The sequence below is a fragment of the Notothenia coriiceps genome, unplaced genomic scaffold (assembly GCF_000735185.1).
Source record: "Notothenia coriiceps isolate Sejong01 unplaced genomic scaffold, NC01 NC01_scaffold00022930, whole genome shotgun sequence".
Lineage (NCBI taxonomy): Eukaryota > Metazoa > Chordata > Actinopteri > Perciformes > Nototheniidae > Notothenia > Notothenia coriiceps.
In genome coordinates this window covers 265,966-284,976 of record NW_011355631.1, presented here as the reverse complement: position 1 = coordinate 284,976, position 19,011 = coordinate 265,966, and the positions used below count along the sequence as shown (strand labels likewise).

Genomic DNA, 19,011 nt, shown 5'->3' with positions numbered 1-19,011 from the left:
TGTGTGTGTCGTAGTGTGTACGTGTGTGTGTAGTGTGTGGGTGTGTGTGTGTGTGTGTGTGTGTGTGTGTGTGTGTGTGTGTGTGTGTGTGTGTGTGTGTGTGTGTGTGTGTGTGTGTGTGTGTGTGTGTGTGTGTGTGTGTGTTCACAGTTCTTTCCCGATACGTTTGTGTACCTTTGCTCTTGGGTGCAGTGCAGTGTTACATGATTTCTAATAATAATGTTTTGATGCAATGTTGTTCTTCACAACTTTTTTGCAGTAGTTTGGGGCACTTTCTTTAAAAACAAATCCAAGTAGAAAGCCAGGTCCATAAAGACAAAGGTTTTGATGTCATTATGTCTAAATTGTGTCCGATAGACTTCCCTTACATTTATCGAACACAATCAAAAAAAACATTATCCATGTAATCTAGATTTGACAACAGAAAAGCCCTTTGTATTCACACACAGACACACACATACAGTACACACATACTGTAAACCCTTGGAGAGGGTCTGTTGGCAGAGAGACAGAGCAGCCTTGCCAAACCTCCTCCCAGTTTAAATGACAGCCAATCTACCGGAATAAATAAACCTCCTGAATATCAATAAATCAGTGAGAACAAGCTGTGGTGCAGTGTGGAAATGTTACCTAATTAGAATCTGTCAATTTAACTTGCAGACAGTAAATTCTGATGCCACATTACAGATCCAGACTTCAAATAAAGTAACCCGAGTGTGAACGATGTTTTAAAGAAACCATTGAGTTTTTCCACTATAGTTTCAAGTGAGAGAGCAGGCTTTGGTAAGCTGTGTTTGTTTCCGTCTGAAGACTGCTTGAATAGAGGATGACACGCGGGTGAAAGTATATTGTGCATTGACCTTGGGCCTGGGCTTGTACAAGAAATCAAATGGCTTTAATCGGAGCTAAGCACTTTTATGTGGGAGCAGTAAAGGTCACTGTGTACAGGTATCCTTCGTAACCGTAAAGGCCTTGAAGTCTATTGTTAACATTTATATAGCCGATTTGAGTCTAAATATGTAAGGGTTATAACTGCAGTGTTACTAGTTCAATCTTCAGCTCTTTCTCACATGGCTCTTAATTTGTCTTGTAGGGATGAACCAGGTCTAAGGGACAACCTGATTGGATTCCGAATGCTTAGTTTTCCAGCGAGAGGTTACAAGGTTGTGTGTTTGTGCTCAGGAGGAATTCAGATGTGGAGGAAAAAAACACGTTGAAAAGGTGGGAAAGAGCAATGACGAGCAATGCTAGGTTCCTAACATTCTGATGAAATAGAAGCTAACCTTGTGGAAAGCCTGCATTTGAATAAAATCTCAAACGCTTTTATGGAAAAAGAAATGCAGGGAAAGAGGGGGATGGACAGGTTTGCTTCTGAGAAATCCTCGTGTATTTACCTCAACCAGAGTCTCCTCACAGCAGGAACTCTCACCCGTGGGAGGAGGAAGGGTGTGATCAGCAGCCAGGCTGGATCTCAATAATTCAGGCTGGTCTGCTCCTCACCTCAGCCAGCCCTCACACGAACCACACTCGTCCAAATGCCCAGCTTTGGCTTGTACTAGCATCTCCACTAAATATGACGTGCTGTTCATCCAGTGAGCCTTTCAACTATAGCATATGAACAACCAAAAACATGGTTGCTGTTACAACTGAAACACATTGCTCTGGTTGGGGGTTAGTGTTTATGTGTTGGCACGGCTCAGCACTGCAGCTCTGTCAGCCGATTAAATATTATTGTTTGTTGCTTTCAGAACATTAGCTGATTGCTCCACAGGCTCCACTTATGCTGTTTTATGGCCGACAATAAGCCTGAGTCATTGCCATAATGCCGGTGTAATTCAACGTAATGATTCTTTTGCATTTTACATGCAGCAGAGGTATGATATGATACTTGCCTGCGAGTATTTTGCTGCTGAACAGATGCTGATACGGCATATGTGCTTAGGTTAACAACTCAACTTGGTTTCCGAGATACTTTACAAGGCTGTTTTTATTTATAAATCTCAGGAATGCAAAACTACACCTGCCTCCCTGACCTACATACGTTTTGGCCTTGCTTCTTCACAACTCACTGGGTTGTGTGTCAGAATAACATTGAAAGGTTTTTTGTCATTTCTATAATGAAACAGATACATTCAAATATGGCAGCAGGAAGTGTGTCCCGTGTTCACTTCACGACAAAGGTACCAAATATCTTCCAGACAAATCTGAACTGAAAGACTCTGAACTTTAATAATTGTGGCAGTAAACTGCAGCAAATGCCAAATCAAACCGCTTGTCAATTCTCAGCAACAGGAACAAAACTCGCACTGGTTGCATTCCCTGAGGGTGTATTTTTCCTTTTTCAAAAGAGGAAAAACAAAGACCAATGTGAGAATATCCACTTGCTAATTTGAAAAGCAAACTAAACAGGGAACACGGCTGACTTGATGACAGCTGTCAGTGTGACAAGAGGAATTATCAGGTGGGATTTAAATTGTTATGCTGGAGGCAGCCAGGCGGTGTCCAGAAGGGATTTGAAAAGACAAGGTTTTGGGAGGAGGAGGGGGTGTTTAGTGGCTGTCAATCCAACATATATCGTATTTCTACTAGGCCTTTATGTAAAAGTTTCTGTGCTGAATATTCATAAGGTATAACTTAAAATGTCCCTGTAATAAAAGATAAAAAACAAGGACTGTGCCACGAGCAATTATAAAACAAACATATAAACACTCGTTCAGTGTACAGTAGCTGAAAACCGGGGACATTTTAATTTTCATATCTACTGTAAGCGCTTCAGGGAAAGTCATGGCAGTTAGGGAGGAACAACAAGGTACGTTATGAATAAATACTTCAAGCTTAACACATTTAAATGCAAGGGTAACATGTGCATTACTTCTGGAGCAATATTAAAAAAATCCCAAAAATAGATCATTTTCCAAATCAATCTTTGTAAATTGAGAGCAGGTCATTAAATTGAAATGTTTGAGAACTCTTTTACCAGGAGTGGAGCGGGGGAATTAAAGCAATCGGATAACGAGCCCCAGCCAATGAACCAAGCTGTGAGAAGCCTATTTGTTTGCGGTCTCACAATGTGCTTCTTCAACCACAGATACCGACCCACAGAGGTCACCCAGCAGTGGAATCTGTCTGTCTAACAGAGCGGTTGCCAATTAGTAAACCTTAGACAACACAGGTATAGCAGCTGTGCTGAAAGCATCTTACCACCTTCACGACAAAAAGCCTTATGGTTTACTGCCCGTGTTTTTTAAGGAGAATATTAACAATCCCTCCATTACCAAGGAAGCAGTACCAGGGCTGGAATATTTATGTACCACGACATTAACCAGTCATACGTATGGCATACTATTAACATGGCAGTAAGACAGTTAGAGGACTCTCTCCTCTGCCCCCAGCCGCACACAGACAAGACACTATGAGGTTAACAACCCCTTTGTCCGGCAATATAAAACACCGGATTACCACTGGAATCATCTCAGTTCTGCACACTTGAAACAAGTTAAAAAGGCATCCTAACAGGGGTGCGTACTGATGAGGTAAAAGCCTGTGAGCAACGTCAGCCATATGGCAGAAACCGCCTACACTTCCCAGCAGGCTCGGCCCTGTCGTTGCAGACCTGTTTGCCGACTCCTGCCAACATTTCATTGGCAGAAATCTTCTGCAAGACGTGCATCCAGTCAGCACAACAGTCTAACACCTTCACTTCAGGAGCAGTGTCTCTTTATTCCACTGTACACTGATCTGCAATAACACAGTGGATTAAACAGCATCTCTCACATAATCTTTGAAGTGCTATGATAATATGGAGCTCTTAAGATACAACAGTATTTACATAATCGAAACAATTAGACCAGCTGCTAACACTCCTAATCACCATGTGAGAATATCCTCCATGAACAATGCTTCAACAACGTTTCAGTTTCTATCTCTTGCAGGATTTAACTTTGACTCTATTCTCTTTCATGTGCTTTGCCATTGATAATCTATTTGAAATAGGTTCCTACATTGAGCACGAACAGCATATAAAGTCAATATGGCGTTCTGCAAGAATTGTCACTTTAGAAAGAGCAGCCCTACAACTTCCAACAAAGACGATTCAGAGGTGAAATCCAGTAGGCTGGCACAGCGAGCGGCTTACCCTGTGTTCTTATCTCTTGGCAGAGCAAAGCCGAGTCGCTCGCTGCCACATGGCACCCGGATACACAGTGAGACACAGTCACGCACACCGACACACATATAGACACACGTTGGCTTTTATGATCTGTTCCCCAAAAGCACTTCCGCAGGTTCAAAGGAGTCAGGAGCGATGAATCAGGGGCTGGAGCCAGGTTTCGCTCCGTTATATCATTAACACCGGGGTAAAAGCTGGAAATATGATTCCTCTTGAATTTGTCAACTGATCTAAATTTGGCGGTTTGCTCTTTGTAAACACAGAGATGGTTTGCATCATTGTGAACAAAGATGTTTGTTTTTCATTGTTAAAATATTCTATTGATGGTGGCAGCTGACATGAAAGAAGGAGAACTTATCGTACAATAAGGATGAGTTTCAAATACATTTGTCAATGGCAGAATGATGAGCTGGTTACATGGGCAGCTTTCACACCTTGCTGACTAAACAATGACAACTATTTAAAACCTAAGAGTTTTGGTTACATTTAGTAGACTTTAGAAAAATATTGTCTGGTATTTATTGTGATGTTCTGCAAATTAAAACTGCTCTCACCATTAGAAGTGGCTAAGACCCCATTTACACGCAAACGCACACGAAGAGCAAACGAACCGAATACGACATCAAAAAAGTCTTCCGTTCACACGAGACCGCTCGAAATACACCAAAAGCAGCGAAGAAGACCCCCGAGCATGGTTGCCCTTCTGTTTATGCCCCGCAAAGGATTTAGCAACATGTAGTTCATGTAGTTCTCCATTTCCACTTGTTGCTGATGGTTGTGATAGAGGAGCTGTAGATTTTGCACTAACATCTGTATCATGGTCGAGCTGTAGTAGTAGCTACTGACAGTAGCTACTGACCATGCTACAGCAGTGAGCAGCAGAGGTGGGGAGAGGTGGGGCTATGGCTTCATCGTTATCAGGAAATGATCGCATAGGGCGTACACACTGAGCCTTGGGAATGGTTATCGTTTCCGGGGTTCGTTTCAGCGTCTCCGTTACTGCCTCGTGTGAACGAACGGGCTATACCAAAGAGAAAAGTAGCGGATACAACCGTTTGTGTTCTCGTCTAAACAGCACCTAAAGGTCCTGCTGTCATTCAGACTGAGATGTATTGCAGGGCTGAATAGTCCCAACCTCAATTGCACACCAGAGGGAGTACTTAGAGGAGGGGGGGAGGGGACATTAGTGCAGCTAATTAGGATTATTAGCAGGACATACTTAATTCAGCTGAGACTAGAACAAATTGCTGAAAATAAAGTGTAGAATTACTGACAGCCAAAGAGCACTTGCACTTTTTTGTACGGCAGCGTGTGTTGTGACAAGCAGTTTAAATAAATAGTTCCAACATTTTGCAGTAATTGTTTTGCTTAAATTTGGATGAGAAAAGTGAACACGACTGGATTAAGGAATTGTTCACGCCTCGACAAGAGATATTCCGGCCCATGTCCCCTAAAACCATCAATTTCATGAAAAAGCATAATTAAATCAATACTTTAAAGCTTTGTTGAGAGTAGGACAGTTGCAGCGCAGTATGGCCAGGGTTAAACTAACATGTGTTTAAAGACAGTGTTATTCATAAACAAGCTCCCTTTAGATGAGGCAGTTGATACATTGAGACACTCCTAAAGTCTAAGAGCAGATATGACTACATCACAATCTAATCTACCATGTAAAAATCCGGTATTGATACATGTCATCCACAACTAATGTATAATTGTCCCATCCTCAATGTGTCTCTCATATTTTCTAAAGCAGTGAGGGTGATGGCAAGAAAGCAAGCCAGCTAATAATACATGTAGAAGAAAGCCCTTGATGAGATCCAAGGGAATTCAGGCGGGGAGGGGGGGGGAGAGTGGGGGGCAGCAGACTCGTATCAAACGCCAACGCTCCCTGCCATAGCGTCTGCAGTTTGGCGTATCGCCCCGGTGTTTACGGCGGGGGAATAGTCTGAAGCCATGCTGAATGCCGTTGAAAGAGAGCCTTCGACGTGACAACAATGTGTGTTCCGGAGTAGCAGCAAATGCCTGGCACCTCCAACTAAATCATTTCATTTAGAGTCTCTGATGTACAGACAGAGGGGATGTAAAATGCATTTCCACGCCAGGCCTCTCAATCGCTTGCTGTCCTCGCAAACATAATGAACAGATTACCGTTTGCACCCTTGTCACATGATACTTCTCTGACAAGTGCCTGGCACCTTGTGGAAGATGTTTTCACTCAATGTCCTCTCGTTCCAGACTGAGAAGAAATGACAGTGAGTAGCAGCCACAGGAAATAAAACAACTTGCTAATTAGGGGAGCGATGGACTGAGGCGGACAGTTTTCCCTGAGTAGAGGGCTCGGAGATGGAGAGGTTGAAATGCCGAGTGTCTACATCCCAGCACCCTTAGGCCAAAGTCCTGCAGACACTGCAAGTCTACACCCAATTTACCAATTACTCTCTCTGTCCTGACTGGGGTTAATAAAATGCTAACCATCTCAATATCCGTGATGGCACTTTGCTAACTACTTCCCCTCTAGTTAAATTCAGCAGCTTGTCCTTTCCCTCTCCCATAGAACGCATGCCTGGGCTTAATCAGGAGGACTGCTTATTAAGGAAAAGCTCTCGGGTACCTCCTAAATTGGGGAGAGGACAGTCTCGCCGGTGCGATAACTGCAGATTTATGTCAGAATTAGGTGTAAATAGCAGCACTGGTTCTTCCTCTTCTTTAATTAAGCAAGCACATTTGCCCAGGCTTTCGTCTGGTGCGCTGACCACTCCGGTTCCCTCTGCTGAACAGATGTTAGCTTACAAAGCAACTCAGCCATGTGTGGGACAGTGCTCACAGGAACCATGTTAGTGCTCTCCCAAAGGACCTAAAGTCTCAGTAACAGTTCTTATATTTCTATATGGGTTTGATAGGAGAGTTTCTAAGAGAAATGTCACTTTTTTTTTTACCTTTTGCTATCAGCTGTGTTTTAAGAACTAGAAATCCAGTTTGCAACTATCAGTGAGTACTCATCCAAAATGATACATGGCAGAAAATGCTAAATTACCTCTCAGCGTCAGATCAAGCTGAGCGCGCAGAAAAATGAAAATGTTCTATGATATAGTGTAATATCAGTTTAAAAGCCTGTCGACTCCGCACTTTGAAGACAATTCCATCTGTGGCCTCTCATCTTCCTGAGTTCTAGTTTTTGATGCTCCAAAAAGGTGCACGTCCCAACAAACTTCACACTCCCTTTCAGCTCCGGCTGAAATCTAGATGCCAGGGAGAAAAACACCTGAGATGAGCAGCGGAAAAATGTTCTTATGCCGTTCATGAGAGGAGATTCAGCATTCAATTCCCATCACTGATAGCGCTGCTATTGATTCAGAGTTTGCCCTGTGCTCGGTGTGGGCCAGACACAACAGATCTCAGGGTTTGGGAGCTGTCAGTCAACGTAATCCAGGAGTCTTTTTTGAAGCCTGTCAGGGTGAAGTGTACAGCCTCACATTTCCCCTCAAACAAAGAGGACGACAGAAGGGGCCAAAAAGCTGTCTGAGAGGAGAGGAACGCTCTTCAGGGACCAAACTGGCGAGAACAACCTTATCTTGGGTGAAATGGCTTCCACTTCAGCCTTAGTTAAATAGGCACTTTGTCAACACTTTCGGTCGATAACAACAAACATAGCATTTAGTGTTAGGTCATATCCTATTTTGCTTTAAAAACTGCCAATTATTGAATGTTTTCTCAAAGTTTTAATGGAAGAATTGAAAGGAAATTAAAACAGTGTTGATGATTCTGCAGCTGAACGTATACATTTATTAACGTTTCCCTTTCTTTTGATGCAGATCTTACGATTCCAGATACGTCTGAATTACAAAAGGTGGCAATGTAATACAAAACCCTAACCCTAACCCAATGAGAGAAGAAAGGCATTATAGAAGGCAATATAGGCAGAATTTGAAGGGACATACTGGCCCGTTTTATTTTGGATATTTGTGTTTTTTCCACAGTTCACCTCGGTACAGCTTGTACAGTAGGTTAATTCTAAAATAGATGTGAAGAGTCGTCTAAAACAAAAACAGAGCTGTAGTTCAGACTTCATTAAAGCGTGTGTTGTGAATGTAGATACCAACACAAATAGAAACAAACACACACACACTCACCAAAAAAAGAGGCTTCTATTGGGCTGATAAGGAACGGGAGGCTCTGCTGCTTTGAAATGCTGAGAAGAGGAGAGAGAGCGTCTGCCACTGCTGTGGGGGTGCTCCATTCACAACACGCCCACTTATCTGCTGCAATTAACTTTAAAAGCCCCCCAACACAAATTAATGAAAACACGAGTGCATCTAAATATGAATGCCACCTTATGTCATGCTTTGGGCTCTGTAAGCTTGGCATGCTTGTGTGTGTGTGTGTGTGTGTGTGTGTGTGTGTGTGTGTGTGTGTGTGTGTGTGTGTGTTTGCAATTTGTTAGCCATGTCCCGAAGAGGATAAGGGGTATTGTGAAAATCAGTGTTCAAACAAGCGAGCTCTGAGGGGAAATCCCCCCTCGAGGTTCAAAGAGAAATTAAAAGTGAACCGACGTCTTCAGAAGCCAAGTACTGTATTTCCAATTCTCATAGCCTCGTGCACAGAGGTTAAGGGAGTACAGGAGGATGATGGGGGGTAACAGACCATCATTTTCCATGAGTGATGAACAGTGAAATGCAACAAAAGCCCCCATTACTGCAGGAGGGATTTAAAGCCCACAGAGCAATAGAAGAGAAAAGGGGGTCCAAATGCCTTTGTCAAATAAATTACAGGAGAGAAAGAAAGAAATGCTTGTATCATCGAATGGCGTAGAATAGAATGTGAAGGCCCATGTGCTTAGTTAACATGCACGGAAATTCAAATAGAGTGAGAGCACAGAGAATTTAACAAAGTAACAATGTTATTTTTCTGGGTGACTTGTAGTCAATACTCAGAGCCTTTAAGATATATTGAGGCTGAATCTGAGCTATGGGAGATCTTTCCTCCCTTGACTTATATTCAATACTAATTTTCTGGAAATTCATCATGTCTGTATACGGAAACCAGAGCTGAATGAAAGTGAAATACGATGTTTTTGTTTCCAAAAAGAGCCTTTCTCTTATGGATTCATTCTTGTGGCTCTTTCCCAGTCTAACACAGTTTTATATCTAAATACAGGGTTTAAAAAAAAACATGTTTTTATAGCTTCTCCAAGCTTTTCTTTCTATACTTTATGGCAAAGGAGGAAATGTTTTTCTACAAACTTAGACAAAAGCAGTTATCTTGTTATGGCGGTGTTACGCTGAGGCACCACTGAGCGCATTGATGGAGCCCGGATAGACGAGTCACACACGCACGCACAACATCACATAAAAACCTGATGCTGTCTGCACACCAACTTCTCACAGGAAACTTTTCTCCCAGGAAGTAAACAATCCCTCCTGTTTGCACTTTTTAAAAAAAAAACAATACTCAGTCATTTGAAATATCCATATCCATAAAACAACATGCACTGACGCTACGGAGGATAATTAAATTGGTGGTGATCGTGTTAAAGGTTATAACGCTGCTGATGATGACGGTGATGATGATAATAGCATGGAAAATAGAGAGCAAGGCAGGTTAAAAGCAATATTCACTGCAGCAACAACAGCAATTCAGATCAAAATGGACCATTTGCCATTTGCACATTACATTAATGAGTAGACGTGGCACATAAACAACATCCTGGAATGCATTCAATATCAAAACGGATGAAATGTGATAGAAGAATCATGTAACGCCGGATGTGTCTTACTCAGTCTGGACTAAGCGAGGCTGGGCAACAACGTGCACATAACAGGACGTGTGGGTTTTTCTGCCAAAGCTTGTTTAATGGACCTCTGGAGCCTGTGCTGGCTGACAAGTCTGTGTTTGTGTTGGTGTCTGAAGACCTGGAAGAACGAGCGGTTGGAGGAAATAAGAAAAGGATACAAATTCAGACGGTGCCCCGCGCTCATGCAAAGTTTATGGCTCGGAGGGAATGTGATGAGATTCCTCTCGTGACCACGGTGTGTATAACCTTCACATTGGGCAGAGGGAGATATAGTCTGACGGTTCTGTGTACTGTTAGACAATATTAAATTTACTCTCAATCTACTGCTAGTGTTTCAGCTGAATGTATCAAGACACTCAATGAAGGCTTGCTTTGGGTTCAGATTAAGGGAACTGCATGATGCTATAAATAAAAGCTGTAAATCACAAGAATTAGTGATGACAACTAGAAACTGAGTCCGATGTGCTGTACAGTAGAAGTGGCTTAAACTGGCCAACAAGGGGGCGACAACTGGTTGCAAAAAGAAGAATATTTTACAGAAGCCTATGAGAAAATTACATCAGTTTACATTATTTCTGACAAGTTTATGGTCTCAATAGCTAGGTTTATATCTTCTTCTTTCAGTATGAATAGCTACAAAGCAAGTTCAGATTTATAAAGACTTTAATCATTCATGCTCATTCAGGAAGGTCTAATTACGAAGTATTAGTGCCAGCCAGGTGCATTTTATAATTCCTCAGATGATGAAACGTACTTTACTCCTAAAAGGAGAGTGTTATCTGTTAAGTGCAATAACAAAAATACAGTGTAGTGGTTTCTACCTCAAATTGAATTGTTTATTGTTAGTTGATTGGACTAATTAAATCACATACAAATACACCGAATTCCCTCAAGCTCAGATTAAGGTGATGTTTACACGAGAACGCAAACGGTTGTATCCGCTACTTTACTCTTTCGTATAGCCCGTTCGTTCACACAAGGCCGTAACGGAAAGGCGGAAACGGACCCCGCAAAAGATAACGGGTCCCAAGGCTCAGTGTGTACGCCCTATACGATTATTTCCTGATAACGATGAAGCCATAGCCCCACCTCTCCCCACCTCTGCTGCTCACTGCTGTAGCATGGTCAGTAGCTACTGCTACTGCTACTGACCATGCTACTGATGTTAGTGCAACATTTGATATCGTATTCGGTTCGTTTGCGTTTCGTATGCGTTTGCGTGTAAATGGGGTCTATGTTCATGTTTGAATAATTCAGTCAAGTCTCAACTGATGCCTGTTAGTGAATTATCCATAAATAATAACCAAGGCCCAACTGTTTTGCACTACAGATAGCCATCACTAATCAAACCGAGAACAATGACTTGTGCTGCAAGACTTAATGAATTATACACATCTCTCCTTTACGCTTGTTTGGTTTATATCTTGCTCCTCTGATTTGGTTTGCTCTGGCAAAGATGAAAGAAGACATGAAATGGATTGAGTTGACTTATTCCTCTGATGTTAAACAGTTCTATTGAATGATTCATTTGTTTTTCAATGCTGATTGACTTTTAAAGAGGTCGAAGTAGCAGTTAATCAGCAGGAAAAGCTACATGTGTGCTTATTTTGCTGTTCTGCCTTTTCATGAAAAAGCCAATGCAACAAGTTTATAAAACAAAATGTCATCGTTGCCTCGTGAAAAAGCCACAGTCTCTTTCCATCACTTTCACCCTCTAAAAGTGACGGTTACAGTGTGAAATGAGACATATTGCTGCTGACAGAGCACTCGTTTGTTAAGGAAATGTCAGTCCGGAGCCTGTTGAGAGGCGGCACAGTTGGTGAGTGGGGGGTGGTACTGGGGTGGGTCTGTCTGAAACCTCTAATCAGGATCAGCTTAGGAAAGGTCAGAGCTATGTTTCTCAATGTAAATCCATGGGAGTCAATGGCGACAATATTGCAAACGCAAAACCATAGTAAAGTAAATGTGTAATAAATATCTAAAGATGTCCCTCCCCCTATATTTTATGACCTTACCTTCAGTTACATGCAAAATATGATATATTCAAGTTTAGGGTTGAGGGTTAGGGTTTTAGAGACTATTCGTAAGATACTTTTTCTCATCATGACACTAATTAAATGAACTTTCATGAGAGCTAAAATAGGCAAGATAAGCCACATGCTGCACCACCTTTATAATAATCGTCTTTGGCTGCTCATTTAGATTTGATTGGTTATGAACTGCAATGGCCTGCTGGGACTCAGGTTTCAGCATTCATTCATTCATTTCCAGGTTGTAAATTGATGGCACCAATAGAGACAAACTGAACTTTGAAAGGAAAACATAAGGAGATATACACACACCAAGGGAGGGCCTTCTTCTATGTGTAATCCCAAGTGCATTATAAACACATGTAAGGGTCTGATGGTTGATAAGCTGTGCTGAAGTGATGGTTGAACTGAGATGTTACATTAATTTAAACTATAGAACAATAAATAAAACACTGATAATATATATATATATATATATATATATATATATGTAACAGGAGCTAGACATGGGGAAACTACAAACTCAGTTTAATCTACCAGCCCTAACCCTAACCCTAACCTGAGGCAGTATTTACAGTATTCACACAGACTTCTCTAAACAAGTATAGGTGTAAAAGTGTTGAGAATACACAAAATTCGTAGCTGTCGATTTGTCTGGACAGGTTGATTAACGGGAATTTGTTTCTTTCGCAACACATCCTTTTTCTATGAAGTCCAAGCNTTCCAGGTTGTAAATTGATGGCACCAATAGAGACAAACTGAACTTTGAAAGGAAAACATAAGGAGATATACACACACACAAGCACGTTTAGTATATCATGTAGGCTATAGAGTAACACCAAGGGAGGGGCTTCTTCTATGTGTAATCCCAAGTGCATTATAAACACATGTAAGGGTCTGATGGTTGATAAGCTGTGCTGAAGTGATGGTTGAACTGAGATGTTACATTAATTTAAACTATAGAACAATAAATAAAACACTGATAATATATATATATATGTAACAGGAGCTAGACATGGGGAAACTACAACTCAGTTTAATCTACCAGCCCTAACCCTAACCCTAACCTGAGGCAGTATTTACAGTATTCACACAGACTTCTCTAAACAAGTATAGGTGTAAAAGTGTTGAGAATACACAAAATTCGTAGCTGTCGATTTGTCTGGACAGGTTGATTAACGGGAATTTGTTTCTTTCGCAACACATCCTTTTTCTATGAAGTCCAAGCTGCTCTCCTGAGTCCTGCACAAAGTCAATCACGGACTCTTGGAGGCTCTGCGACCTGTCCAGACTTTCAAAGGCCAGTCTGAGCAGAACTGGAGGGGACAGTGAAATCTCATATGATGGCAGATGTGTGTGCCAGAGTTCAGTGAATGCCAGCTTATTGCTATCGAAAAGGTCACCGGGCTAGAAGCAGAATAAAAAGCCTTTACTGGGGAGAGTGATGTGTAATGTGTGTGTTTGTGTGTGGGATATGAAGGCCGCAACCCGAGGAAACTTAGCTCATATAAGCGCCACGCCCTGGAGCTGCTGCACCTCTCTCCACCTTTCTCTCCACCTTTCTCTCCTCTCGCCAGGCTTTGGTGTCCGTTACCTTCAGGAAGCAGACTTTAAAATACACCCGGCTGTACGAGCGCAGAATCAATTACCAGAAAGATGAAATTCTCCGATAACGCGGCCTAATGATAATTGCCCTGAATCTGCAATGATCTGACTTACGATGCAAAGCACTATTGGCATGGCAGCAGCGTATTGGCAGCCAAGTAGCTGGAATATCAATGATAATTGTTCCGATGTTGATTTGGAGCCATGTAGCTGCCCGGAGTAAACATAAACCAATTGCAGAGACTCTATGGCAAGCGGCAGGGGTCATATTTCACTGATTTGTGATGAGTACAGTACAGCGAGAGAGGAAATGGCTATGTTGGAACTAACCTGTTTAATTGAAGCCCTCCTTTCACATTGACTGCCGGAGACAAGAGGGCAGCAGCGCGGCGCAATCTCCCTCTGATTCAATCAACGATCATCAGACTGTTAAACGGCTGGCAATAATAATAATAAACTCTGTTTCAACTGTGCGTCCAGCAATAGAACACCTCCGCCGAAACATCAGCAAGAATGTCCACTGTTGACGCAGGATTCATACACTTTATCCACAAAACAGTCGCTGAACAGCTAGCAGCGGACACATTTCAGGTTCAAATGAGGATCGACCTGAGGTCACAATGATCCCCTGAGGGAGAACGGATGATGACCCCATTTTGACGATGGCCTCCCAGATTCGGCTTCCTCCCCCTGCCCCAACCTTCTTCGCCTTCGACCAACCTTGGCCGATCATGGGAGTCAGCATTTTTCAAAAGTGCCTGAGAGATGTCGGGCTGAATAATGTGTCCTATGAATAAAACACATTAGCTACAAAACATGTTGAATTATTCACATTTCGGAGCCTCCATCCCGCCCCACACAGGAGATATTAGTTCTTCAGTCACCGTATACTTTGCACATAGTCCTCTGAGTCTGTCTCCCCCATGTTCGCTGTGCCTCTCTTGATCATTCTCTCGCTGTCTTTGTCATCTGTATTTTGTTAATCTCTCTGTGTCTCCTCTCAGCTGACTTTCTGCTCATGGCGACCGTCTATTTATACTTCTCAAGTTACTACTTTCCCTCGAACATCTTTCTATTTATCTAAAGAGCTCTTGAAGCTATTGAGGAGTGCATTTGTTCTGAGAGAATCTTTGATGACTTGGTAACACACGACGGCCCAAAATGGATTCATCATTTAGCGTTAAGATGAGGCGACCAGCTGTGAGTTTCAAATTGAAAAGATGCCGGAATAAGGAGGAGGGCGGCTTGCTAATTAAATACTTGACCTAATATGCATCTTCTTTGCTCATTTAGTTTCAGCTCCTCAAGGAATTTGTGTTTTTTTTTGTATGATTGCAGTGTAATTTGCAGAATCAACAGCACCGCGTGAACTTCAAAGGGTAAAGCAATCAACCAATCACTGCTCTTTATTGTGCTATTTCAATATGAAATGCCTCTCATCCGACAAAAAATCACTTTCAAGTAATCAGGATTAGACTAACATGCAACACTTTGGAGCCTTTCATCAACAAGTCGATCACGGGAAATGTGTTCAGGGATTCAACAACCCTGACATTCTGTTTGGTTAAATTAAACAGACAAAAAGCTAATTGAAATAATAAAATACCCTCAACCTGTTTTTGGTTATAAAAATACATAGCAACTTCCTGCAAGAAAATAAGCTGACCTGGAAATTCTTGTCATAAAGGAAATGCTATTTGATTTATTTTATTTTTGATTCTACTGTAAAATAGGGAAGTACTTCATTATCCATTATACAGTATTTTTGGGGGACAGAACTACAGCTGGCTCTGTGAGGTTGGCCCAGGCGATTTGGTGTTTTGAGCTAAAAACAGCCTGCTAACATGGTCAAAGTCACAAAACGAACCTGCATGTCGACCACCAAAGAAATCTGACACTGCCTGATATTCATTTCTCACAGGAAGGCAAATACAGTATGCTGAAATGGAGAGCAACTGTCTCCAATACACAGTGTCACCGAATTCCCTAAATAAACATTTTAAGGACAAGAAAAAACCATACTGGCTAATAATAAATCCTGACAGTGAATTTGATTACGTTGGACTGCTATGTTTGAGTAAAAAAAAGCTAAAAAGCAATGCACAATGCACGTGCAGAAGTACCGCCAAATGTAAGAAAAACAAACAAAAATGGTGTACTGGGACTTCAAACAGTGCTCCACTTAACTTCTCAAACATGCTGTTGTATTTATAGTCCACCTCTGCACTATTTCACCCGGAGAGTGTTTTAAATGTTAGACCACCCACTCATCTTATTTCTGATACAACAGAGAAGCTACAATAACATGCTCTTTCTGGGAGTAAAGAGCATCATCGGCACATGAGACAGTGCAGTGCACTCTTGGAAGTAGCTATCTCTAAACAGCAGAACGTGACGTCAATGGGCACACGCCTCTCTACTCCCTCAGCCCCGGCAACATATCTGAGCCACGCTGAGGCTTTGAACGTGACTGTCATGGCTGTGGGGTCAGAACCAGCCGAGAAGACACACGATTCATGGCCACAGATAAAAAGGCTGCCTTGAAATGAAGTGTGTGTGTGTGCAATTTTTAAAAAGGGAATATTTAGCTGTTCCTTGACTTGTACTCACCAGGGCACAGTATGTCTCCGGAGGGTCTCCACAGGTGATGTTGGGGGGATCCAGAGTGACTTTTAGGTACTGGGTCATGTCTGCGGCCTCTGGCTGGCAGGCCATGTAGTCCCAGGTTAAGCCTTCTTCTGTGTAAATCTGGAACTTACACAAATCGTAGTGGCCCCATGCGGCGGGGTAGTGCTGCACGGCCTGGCACACGCTGGTCCACAGCGTCAGCGCAAAATGGAAACGCATGACTGGTCCTCTCTGGGCTCCTTCTTCGAGGAGCTGTATCTCCTGTATTCTGTACTAACAAGGGATCCCTCTTTCTACAACTCACTCAACTGGAGTGAGGAGGCATGCCAAGCTCCCCTCAGGTGGAGCGAGGGAAGGTTTAGAAGTGTCTCGTTGTTTTTCTTTACTACTTCTGTCTCTTTTTCTCGAGTGCTGGATAACTATGAGGGATAGTGAGGTTACCAGACCATTGAGTAGATAAGACGAGAGGATTTAGGTAGGGTGGAAGTGAGGAGGAGGAAGAGGGGGGGGAAGGCGAGAAGGAGATAGCCCTCTTTCACACTGATAGGAAGATGAGTGACAGGTCTCCTCAGCTTGCCCGGCTGTCAATCATGGTCCTCTTCCTGCGTGGCGATGTGGTGCTGCGGAGAAACAGAAGAAGGGTGGGGTGAATACACCATCCTTATGGGAGTATGATTTGACAGTGAGGAAACATTAGCTGGCGCCATGATACGGGTGAAAGGTGTATTTGTGGATTTAAAGTTAGATGGGTGCAAGGTGGGGGTGCCAGGTTGGTGTTTGTTGTCCATCAAAACACAAAAAATCAGTAAGCGAGGCCATCAGGGTAAATTGGATCCTGCTGCTTTCACACCAAACCCTCACCTCACTCGGTTGGATCAAGCCTACAGTGTTACAGACAGCTTACACCATCGGCTCACACCCAACACACACACACACACACCCCTCACACCCCCCACTTCATGAGCTGGAATGATAGGCATCAAACAAGATGTATCTATTATGTTGTACTTAGTTGTTCATATGATCTAATGTCTAAGTCACACAAAGAGAGCAGAACTGTGAGGTGATCCACTTAAGGTAACAGTATATAATATTAAATGTTTGGGGAAAATACAGATTGTATAGAATTTGATGAATATGCATGTGTCTTATTTTTAACTGATTTGAGTACCATTGCGAATAATTAAGTGCTCTAAGGGTACAGGGTCATTGGTCATGGTGACTCTGATGTCATCAATGGGTATAGGATGTTATTGCCATTTACTTTTTCAATATAGTAATTAATTTGGTAGCTTTATTTGAAATGTTATAAAGAAAGTCTCCGAAAAGTGAAATAAAAAATCTGATATTTTACATCTGTTGATAAAGTTTTTTTAAGTTTACACCAAGCAGACTTGTGAGAGTTTGTCAGTATGAGCAACATCTTTCTAAATATCTTGAACATTGCTGCTAACGTTCTTTCTCTTAAGTGGTAGAGCTGCCTGAAGCAGGAGACACTGCACTTTATCACATACAGAGGTTTACTTCCCAGGTAATATAGCGTCCATTAATATCTGACAACCAGTTTGAGCTGTGCCCTTTCTACTGTCTGTGTGTCACTATCTGCTACATTCATTGGCTACGATGCAGAAGTAAATTAAAAACAACAGACTTTATTTTAGAAAAGGTTGTGATTTTGTTTTTTGAAGTGACCGTAAGCGTCTTTTGTGTGTGTGTGTGTGTGTGTGTGTGTGTGTGTGTGTGTGTGTGTGTGTGTGTGTGTGTGTGTGTGTGTGTTGACCAATATCCCCTCCAGTCATCAGTGATCAATTAGCAGCTACAGTGTAGATGGGTGTTTGTAAATTGATTTTTTTTTGTTATTAACTCAAACATGGCTAATTAATTTCAATTTTAATTTATTATGCGATACATTGAGATGAATTAAGGCACTTGGTCACAGCAGCCTTAAATAAAAAAAGAATAGTGGATTAGTTGAACAAGATAGGGGAATTGATTGGAGGATATGAGATATTTATACTGTTTATAGATGTTTAAAAAGGATTAATATCAAAGTACAGATTGTGCCAAAAAAGCATGCAGAGCACAAGCTGTGACAGAATGACAAGGTGATTTCTGTAATGTAAGACTTGGAACAATAGGATACACCTTCTAGGTTATTCTCTTGACTATAGAGACACTGATAAGAAACAATATGGAGATTTGACATCCAGATAAGAAATGTACAGTTGTACGGTTTCACATTTGTGGTATAGGGATGTGGTTATAGTATTTGCATGTGCCTCTTCAAAGTGTTTATGTGATGTGTTGTACCAGAGTATAGTAGCTGTGGAGCTGCATCTGTGTCTGTGGATATGTTCACATTGTGTCATTCGGAGACACTTCAATCTGATGGACGTAAATGATCATTTTAATGAACAGCCAAGGTCAGGGGCATAGGCTCAGTGGCATGGAAATGTGTCAAATTCAGCAAGGGCACATACAGAGAAAAAAGTGTGTTATCCTCAACTAGAAACAAGATTTTAGAGGCAAAAAAAACTTGGTAACTTGAGGTGTTCAAGAATATGACACGATAAAATGTAAAACTCTTGAGCTGGTTGCAAACTGATTTTAAAAACAAATTGCCCCTTATGCCTTGAGCTCTGTTTAAAATAGTGATTTATCACAACAATAGAAGTAAGAATTATCCAGGAAATGGGATTACATTTCACACAATATAATATCATGGAGAAATATAATGTAAAACCAGTACAAAAGTGGGTATTGTGATTCTGAGAATAGTGGAAGAG

General features: G+C 41.8%; 1 protein-coding gene across 4 annotated transcripts in view; it reads right to left on the bottom strand.

Annotated features, from left to right (window-relative positions):
• ntng1a (netrin g1a) overlaps positions 1 to 19,011 on the bottom strand; it is a 90,806-nt gene that overhangs the window by 61,924 nt on the left and 9,871 nt on the right. For all 4 annotated transcript variants that reach the window (XM_010781257.1, XM_010781260.1, XM_010781259.1 and 1 more), the window contains exon 2: positions 16,208 to 16,845. In XM_010781257.1, the coding sequence (XP_010779559.1) occupies positions 16,208 to 16,444 (237 nt within the window). In that variant the 5' untranslated portion in view covers positions 16,445 to 16,845. The remainder of the gene's footprint in view (positions 1 to 16,207; positions 16,846 to 19,011) is intronic.